The 14,136-nt window shown below is 43.9% G+C and overlaps 1 protein-coding gene across 3 annotated transcripts in view; it reads right to left on the bottom strand.

Annotated features, from left to right (window-relative positions):
• The window catches only part of LOC144097340 (uncharacterized), a 31,024-nt gene extending 18,554 nt beyond the window's left edge, over window positions 1-12,470 (bottom strand). Inside the window, exons 1-3 of one of the 3 annotated variants that reach the window (XM_077630082.1) lie at window positions 12,336-12,470; window positions 10,706-10,785; window positions 10,494-10,636 (exon numbers count right to left, since the gene is read on the bottom strand). In XM_077630082.1, coding sequence (XP_077486208.1) covers window positions 10,494-10,586 — 93 coding nt within the window. In that variant the 5' untranslated portion in view covers window positions 10,587-10,636; window positions 10,706-10,785; window positions 12,336-12,470. The remainder of the gene's footprint in view (window positions 1-10,493; window positions 10,637-10,705; window positions 10,786-12,335) is intronic. The other 2 variants (XM_077630081.1, XM_077630083.1) reach the window with 2 other exon arrangements.
• Between the last annotated feature and the right edge of the window lie 1,666 nt (window positions 12,471-14,136).

Genomic DNA, 14,136 nt, shown 5'->3' with positions numbered 1-14,136 from the left:
GTGAACACATTGCAGTCGTGGCTGTAGCTGCTTACCTTGAAAATGTGCTGAATATATTTGCGGGCTATCTGCAGGTGTCACCGATGCCCTGCACCTTAATTAAGCATCGGTTGTGGTAGGAACATCTAAGAATGTCATAACTTCTCAATGCTAGCTTTAAAGTGGTGCCCTGACAACGTACAGAATTCTTGCTACGCACAGCTATCTAGCTAATCAAAGCCTGGTATAATTCGTCGTTTAGATTCACATGAGGTAAGCGGAGCAACGTCGTCGGGAATACACTTCCGACTAAGCATTCCGTGGCACGCAAATACGCAGGAAACCGTGGAATGAACCACACGCTTGTGCACGCACGGTGGTTGCAGGGTACATCATTGTTTACATACAGATATATCCAGGTCATCTAGATTTTCAGCATAATAAGACAATTGACCCAATAGGTGACTCAATTTCAGTTAACCTAACCAGGCCTCATATGGGCACATGGGGACATATACCCGTATGGCCCCTTATCACCCCCATATCAACTACACTTGCTCCCCTGCGCACCATAAGAAATGATTTGCGCCCACGTATGTGTCCCATATGTCTTCATATGTGTCCCATATGAATTCATATGGAACACGTAAGTAAAAATTTATTGCCCCTCTTCACTTTCTTCTGTCTTACTATTCTTCTTCACTTCTTCTTCTCCTTAGTAAGCATGGCACGTACCCACGCAGGGGCATTTGCCAAGGTTCAGTAGATAATCCCAATGAGCTATTTACGCGGGGAAAAATAGGCATGAGAAGACTGAATCAAGATAAAAATTAGAAAGGTCAAATGAATTCAAGAAATATGAATTACCAGGAATAGAATCGAGCATTTTTGGACATGCGAAAAAATTTTGTATACAGCTAACAAGGTAATCGATCAGTTGCACTTATGTAATCATGAAGGTAGCCGCAGACACTGCTCAACGGGAATCCTTTTGCGCTCGCACCGAACGAAAGAATAACCGGAAGAGACAGTGGGAGTCCTAACCTCGAAAGAGGGATCTCCAAATACTGTTTTTTCTGAACTGCGAACCGTCGGCAAGAGAGGAGAAAATGATCTATTGTTTCAACTCGCCCACATGATACACAAAGGTTTGTCGCAGCGAACCCACATCTGCGTAAGTACAAATTTAAGTGATGGATTCTGCATCGCAGAAGCGTCATTGTTACCTCACAAAGCCTTGATTTACGCCACCGGATATTCCATGGGAACATTAAGTAGTTAAACTCCACGGTATTGAGCAATGGATCATTCAGGTTGGCTGAAATATGTTGGAAGCGCTGGAAACATGAAGTTTCTAACAGAATCAGGTGAGGGACGGGATATATTACAGGAGCGCTGAGAGTTGACCTTGCCAATAAATCAGCCACTTCGTTAAAATAGATGCCCGAATGCACAGGTACCCAGACAAAGCGGATCTCACGCACTGTTCGCGGAACAAAAAACCTAAGCGAACGATTCAATAAAGATTTTCCCGAATTTTGGAGAGAGAGACCAGAACTGAAAGGCAGCCTGCAAGAATAAGAACCAGTGCTACATGTCTAGGAAGTTTGAGAAGAGCCAAACCAATTGCCACAAACTCTGCGAAGAATATAAGAGTATAATCTGGGATACGAACTGAATAGCTCCAAGCCAGCTCCTGCGAATATATCCCAACCGCCGCCTTCACACAGCTGCCGGAGGCATCAGTGGATATAACAGGAGGAAGAGGAAAATTCTCTAGGTGTTCAGAAAGGAGACCATTTAGGATATCTGCGGGCATATGTTTCGCGTGGGACGGGAAAATATGGTCATAATAGAAAACGGGGTCAGCCTGCGTATCTGCAACTTGTTGCAAGGAGATCAGATAAACCTGAAGCGGGGCGTGAACCTAACTTGCGGAAGCTGACAACGTGGCCAATGATTAGTGATAAACAGGTGTGATTGGGACATAAAAATAGGACTACTAACGCCGGGGGCCGGGTCAAAGTACCTGAGGAAAGTACGCACTGTTAGAAGTTGGAAGCGGGAAAAGAGATCGGGGATACGGGCTTCCAGATAAGGGACCGCGTTTGAAGCTGATTTTGGGAGCCCGAGGCATAGTCGTAGGGCACGCCTTTTCAGTAAAGCTAATGGCTGCAGCTTGTTTGCGCTACCAGAGAACAAGCAACAACCAAATTCCAGAATCGGTCTCATATAAGCCTTTAGAGCAACCGTAACGTGTCACGACGCATGCAAAACTTTTTATTGCCAACTCGTGTCAACCGGCCCAGAGCACGTTTCCCTTTAATAACATTATTCTTAATATGGTGTCGCCAGTCCAAACTTTGATCATAAGTAACGCCTAGGTATTTAACCGACTCCACGTGTGAATTGATGTGGAGCGGTATACTAGCGAGATGTACAAAGGAGTGTCGGGCGGAAATAGCACGCCACATTTGCTGACATAAAGTGATAAATTAATTTCGTTCAACCTGACTTCAATAGCTTTAGGTGCGCCTGCAAACACTCGTATAGTGCATGAATATCCTTTGCTGATGCGAAAAAAAGCTGTATCATCTGCGTATGCATAAACTGTAATGTTTGTATGAATGGGTATGTCCCGAACCAATATGCAGAAAAGCAGAGGAGACAGAACAGATCCTTGCGGCACACCTCTTGATTGACCATAGGTATTAAAACAGAAAGATCCGTCTGTACAGAAGAAAAATCTATATTTTAAAAATTCACAAATCCAAGCATACATGTAGTGCGCTGGATGTAGCTGAGCAAGATTGTTAATAAGGACCGTGTGTTCAACGCTGTCATAGGCTTCCGCAACATCAAGTGTCACCAAGGCCGCAACTTCTCTCTTGCGCATAGAGAGTCGTATTCGGCTCTCGAGGTCCACATGCGCGGACCACATGGAACAACCGCGACGAAAGCCAATCTGCGCGGAGCTGAGGCCGTTAACGTGATGAACATGCTCCTTGAGGCGACTGTGTACTACTCTTCCTATTAGCTTTACTAAATTTGATGTTAAAGCAATCGGCCGAATACTGTCTAAATGAAAACCATTCTCTGCATTTTTCAAAAGTAAAATTATTTTCGCAATTTTTTCAACTGTAAGGAATCCAAGAGTTTTCCAATGACGCATCTACAATATCCAGAAGGTGAGTTGGAAAGTCTTGCGCTAAAATCTTTAACATGCCCACAGTAACCCCATCAGGTCCCGGGGCAGCAGGCTACATAGAGGAAACAATTGGGAGAAGTTCCGACACGTCCACCTCGGGATAGTCCGAGCTGGGGGTGAGAGTGTGCAAAGGTTCCGTTTTCTGCACTTGGAAACGTAAAGCCAGCCCCTGAGCGATACGTTCAAGATGTTGCTTAGCTTCCTGCGGAGAAAATACCATTGACTTTATGCGGTTGGAGGCCGGAGAGTTGTTAATCTGCGCCATGAATCTATATAGAGCCTTCTTATTCTGTGGTTTAGAGAGATACGTGTTTAAATTTTCATTATAATCCTCCTTTGCATTTTTTACAGCTCTTTTGAAAGATGCAGAGTAGAACTTATAATTTCTCCTATTAGCTGGGCTCTGATTATAGGAAAGGCTTTTGCATGCTGCTTATCTAAGGCAATAAGCTTTTTCATACTCCTCCGTCCACCAAGGAGGCGGCTGCCTGGCAGGGGCAGTAGCGCACACAGAGAATACAGAGCTCTCAGCAGCATCTTGCAGAAAGGAAATTGCCCGCTGAGCTCTTTCTGCTCGACCTGAGCTAACTGTGGAGAGAAGCGAGGCAGATGTCAATTTTTATACGTAATGTGATTTACAAATTTCATGGTTGCACCAAATTTCTGATAGGAGAGGATATAATAATAAAGGTTATTGGAAAGTGGCCACTAGAAGTACCTGAGTCTACTGTTGACCATGCAGATACTCCAACCCCACGAGATGCTAATGTTAAATCTATGACTGAATGAGAAACCCCACGCATAAAGGTTCCTGCTCCTGAATTGCCGCAGCGCACTGCATTCATAGACATCCATGACCAGAGAAGCTGGCCGCAGGAGTCAGAGCGACTACCCCAGACGCTGTCGTGCGAATTAAAATCCCTTGCGATGACTGTCTTGTTTGCTCCGCTCAGTAAGGTATCCAAACTGTCTGTCCTGTGAACACCTACAGGAAAGTAGACGTCAGCAATAGTTACTTTGGCGCACTGTGGAAGGGAGATTTCAACCGCCAACAACTCACAGTCAGGGAGCATAACTTTCTGCGAGATTGATGCCCGGTGACATATTATTGTAGAGATCATAGTTATTAACGCACCACCCCTGTCATTAACGCGGTTACCCTGAAAACACCGAATTTTTTTCATTGAAAATGATTTAAGTGGAGAGAGCCACGTTTGTTGCAAAATCACAATATCTGGATTATGTTTATGAAGGAGTATTTCAAGATCCGTGAGAAAAGAAAGTACGGAACGACAATTCTATTGCAGAACTTTTAGACCCGCCATGATTATTGACTGATGAAAGAAGCAGCAACAGCCTCCGTCAGCACCTCAGTCTGGGGAATTAGTTTGGGGGGTCCTTTCTTTGTTTTGATTTTCGGAACAGCTGACTTCGAGGGTGAGAATGAAGCTCGACGCTCTTGGGAAGGACAGAGCATTTCAACATCAGTGTTACAGATATCTACGTGAAATACACTGCCAGGAGCGCTGTTGGCAGGCGGGACTTGGGATGTGTCAGGAGGCTACGTGGAGTCACTCTTACTAGCAGCACAATATGGGAGTGATGCAGGCGTCGCCGCCGAAACAGATGAATGAGAAGGCAGAGACAGACCTGCAACAACTTGAGATAAAGCCTCGGTGAAGTTGCACAACATTCGCTCGACCACCACAGAAAGAGCCTGTTCTACTGAGGACACTATCGAAGTAGTCAAGCTTGACTCTATATTCTGCAACACAGCTTCGCGCACGGCTGGCATACGTATTATTCTTACGATCCAGAAGTGCATACACATCTGCTCTCGAGCATCGCTTCGCTTGAATTATATCTAGCAGGCTTTGTTCGTCAGCTCGCTTCGAGCAGTTGGCATCATCAGCTGAGTGATTACACTTGCAGAGGCAACACTGGGGCTTATCAGAGGAGCAGCTGTCATCCGAATGCCCTTCTCCACAAACACGGCAGCCGGTCGCCGATTTACACGCTTTACCACTGTGACGGAACCGCAAACAGTTGGTGCATTGAAGTGGACGGGGTTGCAGAGGATCCACACGATACACTGTTGGCCAGACCTTGAACTCAGAAGGACAGGAGGAGCCAGCAAAAGTAGTTATAACTAATTCTGTCGCTACACGCACACCATTTAATTCTTTACTGCACCAGTATACAGAAAGAACCGCCACACCTGCATCCTAATACTCCTCCAGTATTTCCTGTGGGGAAGATGCTGGGTACACTCCACGAACATTACCTTTGGAGCATGCGAGCTGTTCAGGGATGAATGCTTTCACCGCTAATGACTGAAAAATTTTGCACTGGAGCAGGTCTGTGACGTAAGCAATGTCAGAGTACTTGAAAACAATGCCTCTACGGCCGAACGGTCGCACCTCAGAGATCTGGATATAGTGTTTAGTTAGAGACCTTAGCTCCTGCTGAAGAACCTTAGAGGTTTTCATCTTGATCCTTCCTTCACCGATCGGTACGAGCGCCACAGAGATGACGTTAATTCCATTTGTCCTGAAAATGTCAAGCGGCAAGCTTTTGGTGGGCAAGCTGGCAGACCAGGCTGCCGACCCTCCACCCGGGGAGTTCAGCGGCATACCTGAGCCAAAAGCTCCCTCAAGTGCACATAAACTGCGCCTACAAACTTAACCTTAGACCTGGCCAAATCCCCCACGCACAACGGCCTCACCAGAGATGAGCCCGCAGGCACCACCAGGAAACCACAGGCACCACAGGAAACCCGCTTGTTGTTGCTGCTTCTTTCTTCTTTCTTCATTCGTAGGCCCCGTTTCCTTGCTTCGTCAAATAAACCCCTCGAATTAGCCGAATTAACTGAGAAAACTGATTTAATTAAACACTTGATTACAACAAAGAGTTACAGTGCAGTTAAAATATTGACATCAGCTTAGTTACGGAATAACAGAGCTGGATCGCCCTTAGACTTTGGACAGCCCGTTGTCCTAAGCGAGCATGCGGGAGGCAGTCCGTCTCCTACCGAGCTCCGACTTCAACAGCGGCCCCGCCCAGAGCTCGCGGCCGTCGCAGGGTTTCTTCCCGAGGAACATTTGTTCTTTCAGCGCTCCCACATTCCCAAAAGCGCTTTCCCACGATTTCGGGGAATCCATGTATAGAAAACAGGGCTGGGATGCCGACGCGTCTGGGCCCCGGTCCGAAATGTCAGGAAACCCATTCCCGCGGAGAAGTGCAAATTTACGTCAAGTGGCTCCGAGGTTCGGCCAAAGAAAAACGCAAACCCAGCCACCTAATGGACGCGCGGAGTGCGGTTTGCTGAAGGCGTCCGGAGCCCCGTGCGCTAAATGATGCGCGAAGCGCCGTATATGGAGACACATGGTGCCTCCCGTGTCAGTGCCAGAACAAGATCCGACCCAAGCAACAGCACAGCTAAACAGTCGATGCTTAAACTAGCGCCCAAACTGCCGGCAAAAAAAGACCTGTTTGTTTCTAGCCTGGACCCGACTACAACAGCGTCGGGCACACAGACTCCTGGGGGATATAGTGGGTGAAAAGGTGATTACGTGCACAAGAGTGAAAACGAGGTACGACACGTATTGCTCCTTTCATGTCTCGCTCGATGAGCATTTGTTAGATCTTGTAATAAAAAACTTTAAATGTGGCCTGACGGTTGCGTGTTCCGCCCCTTCTATGAAAACCTGTGGTCCTCCCGGCACTTTGATAATCCTATCAGTGCTCTAACCCTTTCAAAAAATGGCTCAAGAAATTAGGTTATATTATCAAAACACGAGAGGGCTTCAAACTAAAAGGGAAGTGCTCTTCGCGAATGCATACAAATGTGGGTATGATATTATATGCTTGACAGAAACATGGCTAAACTCATCATGTGCTAATAGCTCTTATTTCTCAGTTGAGTATGCTGTCTTAAGAGCTGACAGAAATTACTCTGACCTGGATAAACACGGTGGCAGGGTTCTGATAGCGTGCAGGACTGTATTAGGTTCATTTAGAAGACAAGACCTGGAGACCTACGAAGAATGTGTTTGGTTGGAAATTCCAACGCTGAGAAATCTCACTGTCTCGTTGGTTGTTATTACTTTCCACCAAATCCAGATCATAACGTTCTCACGCTTCATTTTTTTTTGTATATTGGGAAAAAAATTGATTTTTCGAAGTGCAAGGTTCATAATTACGGGAATTTTAATCTTCCTAATGTTGAATGGAGAACTGGTTTGGTCGACTGCGCAGTCGTACGAGAAAAAACACGATGTCTCTTAGATGTTATTAAATTCCATGGGTTACGCCAATATAATGTGATGAAGAACTGCGCTTGTAATATTTTAAATCTAGTTATATCGAACGTGCTTGTTGGTGTGCAAGCGGCGCGTGATGCTCTTGTTTTAGTGGATAAGTTTCACTGTCCATGTACTCTCTTTCTTTTCGTCTTTTCGTCCAGCGCGTTAACTGAACCCAGAAAAATTCAGACACACTTACGGCGATTACCTGGGGCTGTACAAAGAGCTTTACAGCTACGACTGGTCTCGATTCTTCGATATCGGGAACGTTGACTAATGCGTGGAGCTGTTGACATCAAATGTAAAGGAAACAATGAAAAAATTTACTCCGCGCGGTATCGTCCGAGAGGGTCTAGATTCCCTTCCTGGTGTTCTTGTGATTTGAAACACTATTTAAAGAAAAGACAGCGGTGTCACAAACGGTACATTAAATCAGAAAGTGAGTATTGGTACCAAAGATTTCACTATGCAGACAAATTGTGAAAAAGCTAATTGCACGCGATGAAGCTCAATACCACAAGCATCTTGAGAGAACTATAAGAAAGAACCAAACTCTTTTTGGGCTTTTGTGCGGAATAAAAGTAAAGAGAAAGTTAGTGCTGCTGTGCTTAATATACGTGACAGTATATCTGTTTCAAGCCGCAAGATATATGCCAAGCTTTCGCTGCGCACTGACATGCATTTTCTACATAAAGTTGTGCTCGGCTGTATTGACTGTGATCAGTTATTGATGTCACTGCGATTTCGTGTGCCTCAGAGAAAAACCACGAAGTACTGTGATACATTTTATCCTGACATGCATACCATTTCACATATGACTCGTTTGCAAATAACATATCATTAAACTTTTGATGACACATGAATTTGCCTAATTTGCTATTTTCTTTGTTCATTTTATTATGCTTGTTTTGCTTTATTATTATTATTATTATTATTATTATTATTATTATTATTATTATTATTATTATTATTATTATTATTATTATTATTATTATTATTATTATTATTATTATTATTATTATTATTATTATTATTATTATTATTGTATTTGTGATCATTTTTCTGTATTATGTCTGTTCACGTCACGGCGTTTGTATCCGCTTAGTGTTCGCTCGTTTAGGTCAATTGGCTGTTGAGGCCCACTTAAAATAAAATTATTCATATATATCTATCTATGTATCTCTCCATATATATATATATATATATATATATATATATATATATATATATATATATATATATATATATATATATATATATATATATATATATCCATACATCTATCTATATATCAATCAATCAATATTCATCCATCCATCTATTTATATATAAATCCATCCATCTATCTATATATCCATCCATCCGTCCGTCTATCCATCCATCTGTGCATCCGTGCGTCCGCCCGTCCATCTGTCCGTCTGTCTTTCTGTCTATCTATCGCAGGGCAGTGGTGCATAGCGTAACCGCTACACCACTGCCCCAGGAGCAGTACGACTCCCAGGGTTCCATAATGTAGACAATGACCAATTCCGCATATATGAGCATTAAGCCATTGTCTCTATCCGTACAAAATCCCATCCATGAACAATGGATCCGAACACCAGAACCGCAGCGTGAACTGAAGTTCTAGCGCCAGTAATTCGCCTTTGGCCTAACTACGTAGATCAACCGTCAATTTTTTTATTGTTCATTTTCATACAGGCAATTACTTTTACCTTTACTAATACTGCGTTGCTAAGGATCTCAAACTGCGCTGCATAGCGCATCCAACTTTCCAATTTTTTTAAAATGTTTTTCTCTGTGCCAGGTCCGCAGAACGCGTGTCATATTTCAAACTGGCCTCTTCTTGCTGGAATATCAAACTGCGGTCGCAATGTCGCAACGATCTCATCGAAATCTGGACGTCGTTGTTCACTCTCTGCAGGCGCATGGTTCTCGAAAAGAACGAGAAAAGGTCAAAGTTTGTTGAGCCACGGCGGTGAAGGTAACTGCGTTTTCGAAATTCTAAAACCTGATTTGGATATTACTTACTGTGGTATACACGCCTCTAAATGTTTAAGGAACCTAGCAGTAACAGTTCGTAAGTCATCTATCAATATTAATAAGTAAATGTTTATTCCATTTCTAATGCAAGACAAAGAGACTCCAGACAAAAAGCTTCAACTCAGCAGCTCGAATGTGTCTAAAGCCCCACACACGGGCATGGCAGCAGCACGTGGTCAGGCGCAAGGCAGATCAACATGTGCACATGGCGACATATATAATCAAAGTACACACTGCTAATAATATGAAAAAATGACACCAAGTTATTCTTGCGCTTGTATTAAACAGAAAACAAAACACTTTCCGACGTAACTTCTACTTCTTTATCTGTAAAAACCGCATTTTAAACTCTTTGGGACGTAAGGTATTATCATTTGTATTGAATGGGTTGTATTTGTTTAAAATGGTTGGCATAAGGAAGTGCACTGTCTGATAGGCATAGTTTGTCCTGCTAGTTGAGGCTGCCCATTGTTCTCGGACCTTGCAAAAACAACTTTCTGTGTCAGTGTAAGTTTGCTCTTTCAGTGCAACTAGTTAATCAGCCAGTTATCACGTCCCAGTTGTATTCTGATGCACTGTACCGCTGAGTATGCTGTAGCGAAAAAAAAAGCGCTCTTCTGACTCAAAAAGCATATTTTGAGAAATTGTAGAACGTCTTAGGTGAAGCAGTCTGCATAGCTATGGCGCTCTGTGGCGAAGACGTTTTGATCTTAAGTATATTCTAGTAAATTGTTTGGCTCTGACTGTAAAACAGTTGTTAATGTAAAGTATAATAATGTTTCTTTTTTTGCACTAAGTGCTAAGGTCAAGGTGCCTGAGGTATATCATGCCCATTTGGGTGAGCAATCTAGTACAAAATGACGCAAACATACAAATAAAATATCAACTCTGAGAGTGCGTTCGTGGTGTCCGCTTCTTTGGGTGACCTGGCAAGTTTTCCACTTCAAGAATCAGCTTACCCTGTCTGCGTCGTAGAAGGCAAAATCCGCCACGCATATTGCAAAAATGCCGCTTAGTGATATAAACCAACAGGATCCGTAAGGTAGTGGCATCTGGTTTCTGCTTCCGAAGCAGACAACTTGCGGAGAGTGGTCGAGGTGTACTGAAGAAATAAAAGTTGAAAGATATAATACCACGCTATTACACGAAGCTGTTACACGAATATACATACACCTACTTCGCAACTGCCGTCCGTAAGTGCTCCTCTTCGTGTTACAAGTGAGCTTTACAGTAGGCCCTGCGCCACGCTTCCTAAATATATATAAATAACAAATCAATATTGCGACCAGTTTCAAAAAGCTCCTCATCAATCTTTCAGTGGCATGGTGAACGTTCAGCTTTTGCCCTATATAGAATACAGCGCGTAACTCGGCAAAGAGCATTAGCTTTACATATCAAGCAGAAGCAGCTTTACGAACATGCGACGTTCAGGCATTATAAAGGCGCCTTTCTGCTTTATGTGAACTCCAGAATATTTCAACGCACTTTGTTGTTTGAATGCCGAAATACGCACTGCGATTTTTTCTTCTGAACTAACATCGTCCTGACTGCCCACCCACAAGTATTACCTCAAGTGGCTGAGCAGTAACAACAAAAGCCTGAATTTCTATAAAACATTAATCGGGCTTTCACTTAGCTGAAGCCTCGATGCAGAAATGCAGTGTTGAAGTATATCACATGCAGAAATAAATAAAGAAGAAAACAAGGAATAAATGTATTTCCTCGCGAATTTCAGTTGAACCTCTGCCTTCATTTTTGGCTGAACTTCAACATTCAGATTGCGAAGGAGTGACATGTGATAGCTGAAACAGAAAATGCAAAACATCATCTAGATAACGTTAGCGACGTAATCTGTAGATGTTTCCGGTGTCGTGACAAATATTTGAGGCTTATGAACTATGGCTACATTGAACTCCAGTGGCACGTAGTCGACAAGCCAACTTCCCGCTCCATCTCTCTTTGTCCTGTCAGCGATTCTTGCCATAAATATGAAGGCTTGGTTGCTAAGAAAGTATCTTCACGAAGCTTATTCGTGAAAGACATGTTCAAAACAGACCTTTCGCCTTAGAGTGCATGTAAACATGTTATTCACTGCGTAGATGAGAATAGTCATGACAGCTGGTGAGCCTATTCCGAGTGATAAATGGCCACGTGAGAGTACTGCTGACGAGTGACACAAATATTTGCCACGAAAAACACCAGCCCCATTATGCAAGCTCAGAAAATGTGATGTGCATACCAAGAGTGCACTTCTGCTCAATACGGTAAGACTTCTAAAAATAAGACCAGCGCTAGTTGAAATTCTTTTTTTTTTTCGTACACGAGAAAGTGAATTTTCTTCAAATACTGCTGCCATACCAGCAGGATGCCGTGCCATGCAATCCTTTCAAGATGTAGTCTTTAGCGACATTTCAAGACGTTTGGCGCAAACTTGTTTCGGCCACGCGGCCAACCTGACAGCAACAACGTCAGCGCGGGGCGCGGGGCATCGGCTGTGTGCAAGGAGGGGTGATATGATAGCGGGTGCTTTTTTGCGGCGAATGCGACAAACACTTCTGCGTGCTTGCCGTGACCTTGCGCCATAACATCTGCAGTTTTAAAGGTTTCTGCTGTGAATATTCTGTATTTAACGTTGCTCACAGCGAAGAAAGACATTGGTTTCTAATTGTGTATGAATGATATTCGAAAACAACCACCTTTAAAAAGTGCAATTTTTACCCATATCAGACAGCGAAAGACGTGCTTTCAAGACGGAAAACTATGGCGCCGAACAGAACAAGAAACTTGTAATCGGATCTTACACAGTGCCTCTCCGCTTGGTCCCTTGACTTCATAATTTCTCACTGCTTATTAGTTCGCACTACGTCGCAGCGAGCTTTCAGCTGCTGCAAAACGATCGAAGATATCATGCAGGCAAATGTCAGCCTAAAGCAGCCGCTTCTCTTTAGCTCTACGCGTAGTGTGACATTTTGTCCGTGGACGCTTTTTTGCTCGCTTCGTTTTTTTTTGCATCTTTTGCTTATTTTTCTTCCTTCTAATGAGTCGTGTTGAATTTCACATTGCCAACTGCCTCGAGCCCACGTCTGCTGCGCTCCTCGCGCAGCCTAATGCGTATCGGCAGCTCACCAGCTTGGGATGAGCGTCTGCAACAACTTTGCCTTTCGGTTACATCCTGGATCATTTTTGCGCCAAAAAAGCGCGTTCATTCCACTCCTTGCAGATCATTACTTGATCATTTACGCTTTGGTTTATAAGGTTAGCGTCCCAGTGCGACTTAGGATGATTGACGCCGGCTCGTGGTAAATTCGACCAACTGTGGCTCTTTAACGTGCACTGGCATCCCATAAAACACGGGCCTGTAGCATTTCGACTCCGTCGAAATGGCCCCACCGCGGCGGGGACCGAAGCGCATCTTTCGGCTCAGCAGCCGAGTACCATAACCACTCAGCTACCACGGCAGCTGAATAATTAATTCAGTCACGTCATAGGCCGCAGGTGATAGCCATCGGACTAATCGAAAACACACAAGGCTGGCAGCAAGCCAAAAATCAAAAGACCATGCTGCCCGAGCTTTGTCGGAAGTTAAGCGCACGACTTATGCTGAAATTTAAAAAAAAAACGTTATTTTGTTGCCGTAAAATGCCGTAACCACCTGGAACATTATTTAGTGACGCACAAGTTTTTCCGCCTTTACTATAGCCAGAAGAGCACAGTTTTAGAAACGAAGTATAGGTCCCGTACAATCGCTCACCGGCATTTCGGCTGTAAAAAATGGTGTGCAAAACATAACTGGAAAACAGGACTGGGAATAGAACTTCAAAACAGAAATAGGATAAAGCAGAACTGGGATATCGGGATCAGCTGTTACTACCTGCCCTAAATAGACGTATTCCTTTACCACTTAAAGCTACTGCCTACAAATTGTCAACTGCTGTTCCCTTGCAAGACTGTTGACCGTTACTTTGGTTTTCTGCGTGTTAATTCCTATAGTCACCTGCATGCTCTGGCTTTCTAACTCATTAATCATACCTTGCAGCTCACCTCCTGAGTCACTTAGCAATACAATGTTAGCAGGGAATCGCAGATTACTTAGGTATTCGCCACTAATTCTTATCCCCAACTGTTCCCAATGCAGGCCGTGGAATATCTTCTTTAAACAGGCGGCGAATAACGCTGGTGCTTTCTTATTGGAATTTTATTGCTGACTTTATGTAGGACTATTGTATCTGTTCAGTCGACATAGACATAATAATAATAATAATAATTGGTTTTTGGTGGAAAGGAAATGGCGCAGTATCTGTCTCATATATCGTTGGACACCTGAACCGCGCCGTAAGGAAAGGGATAAAGGAGGGAGTGAAAGAAGAGAGAAACAAATAGGTTCGTAGTGGAGGGCTCCGGAATAATTTCGACCACCTGGGGATCTTTAACGTGCACTGACATCGCACAGCACACGGGCGCCTTAGCGTTTTTCCTCCATAAAAACGCAGCCGCCGCGGTCGGGTTCGAACCCGGGAACTCCGGATCAGTAGTCGAGCGCCCTAACCACTGAGCCACCGCGGCGGGGCACATAGACATCCTCCAGTTTTGTTTTTACACAAG

The sequence above is a fragment of the Amblyomma americanum genome, chromosome 7 (assembly GCF_052857255.1).
Source record: "Amblyomma americanum isolate KBUSLIRL-KWMA chromosome 7, ASM5285725v1, whole genome shotgun sequence".
Lineage (NCBI taxonomy): Eukaryota > Metazoa > Arthropoda > Arachnida > Ixodida > Ixodidae > Amblyomma > Amblyomma americanum.
The sequence above is the reverse complement of the archived record's forward strand: the minus strand, read 5'-3'. Positions and strand labels throughout refer to the sequence as shown.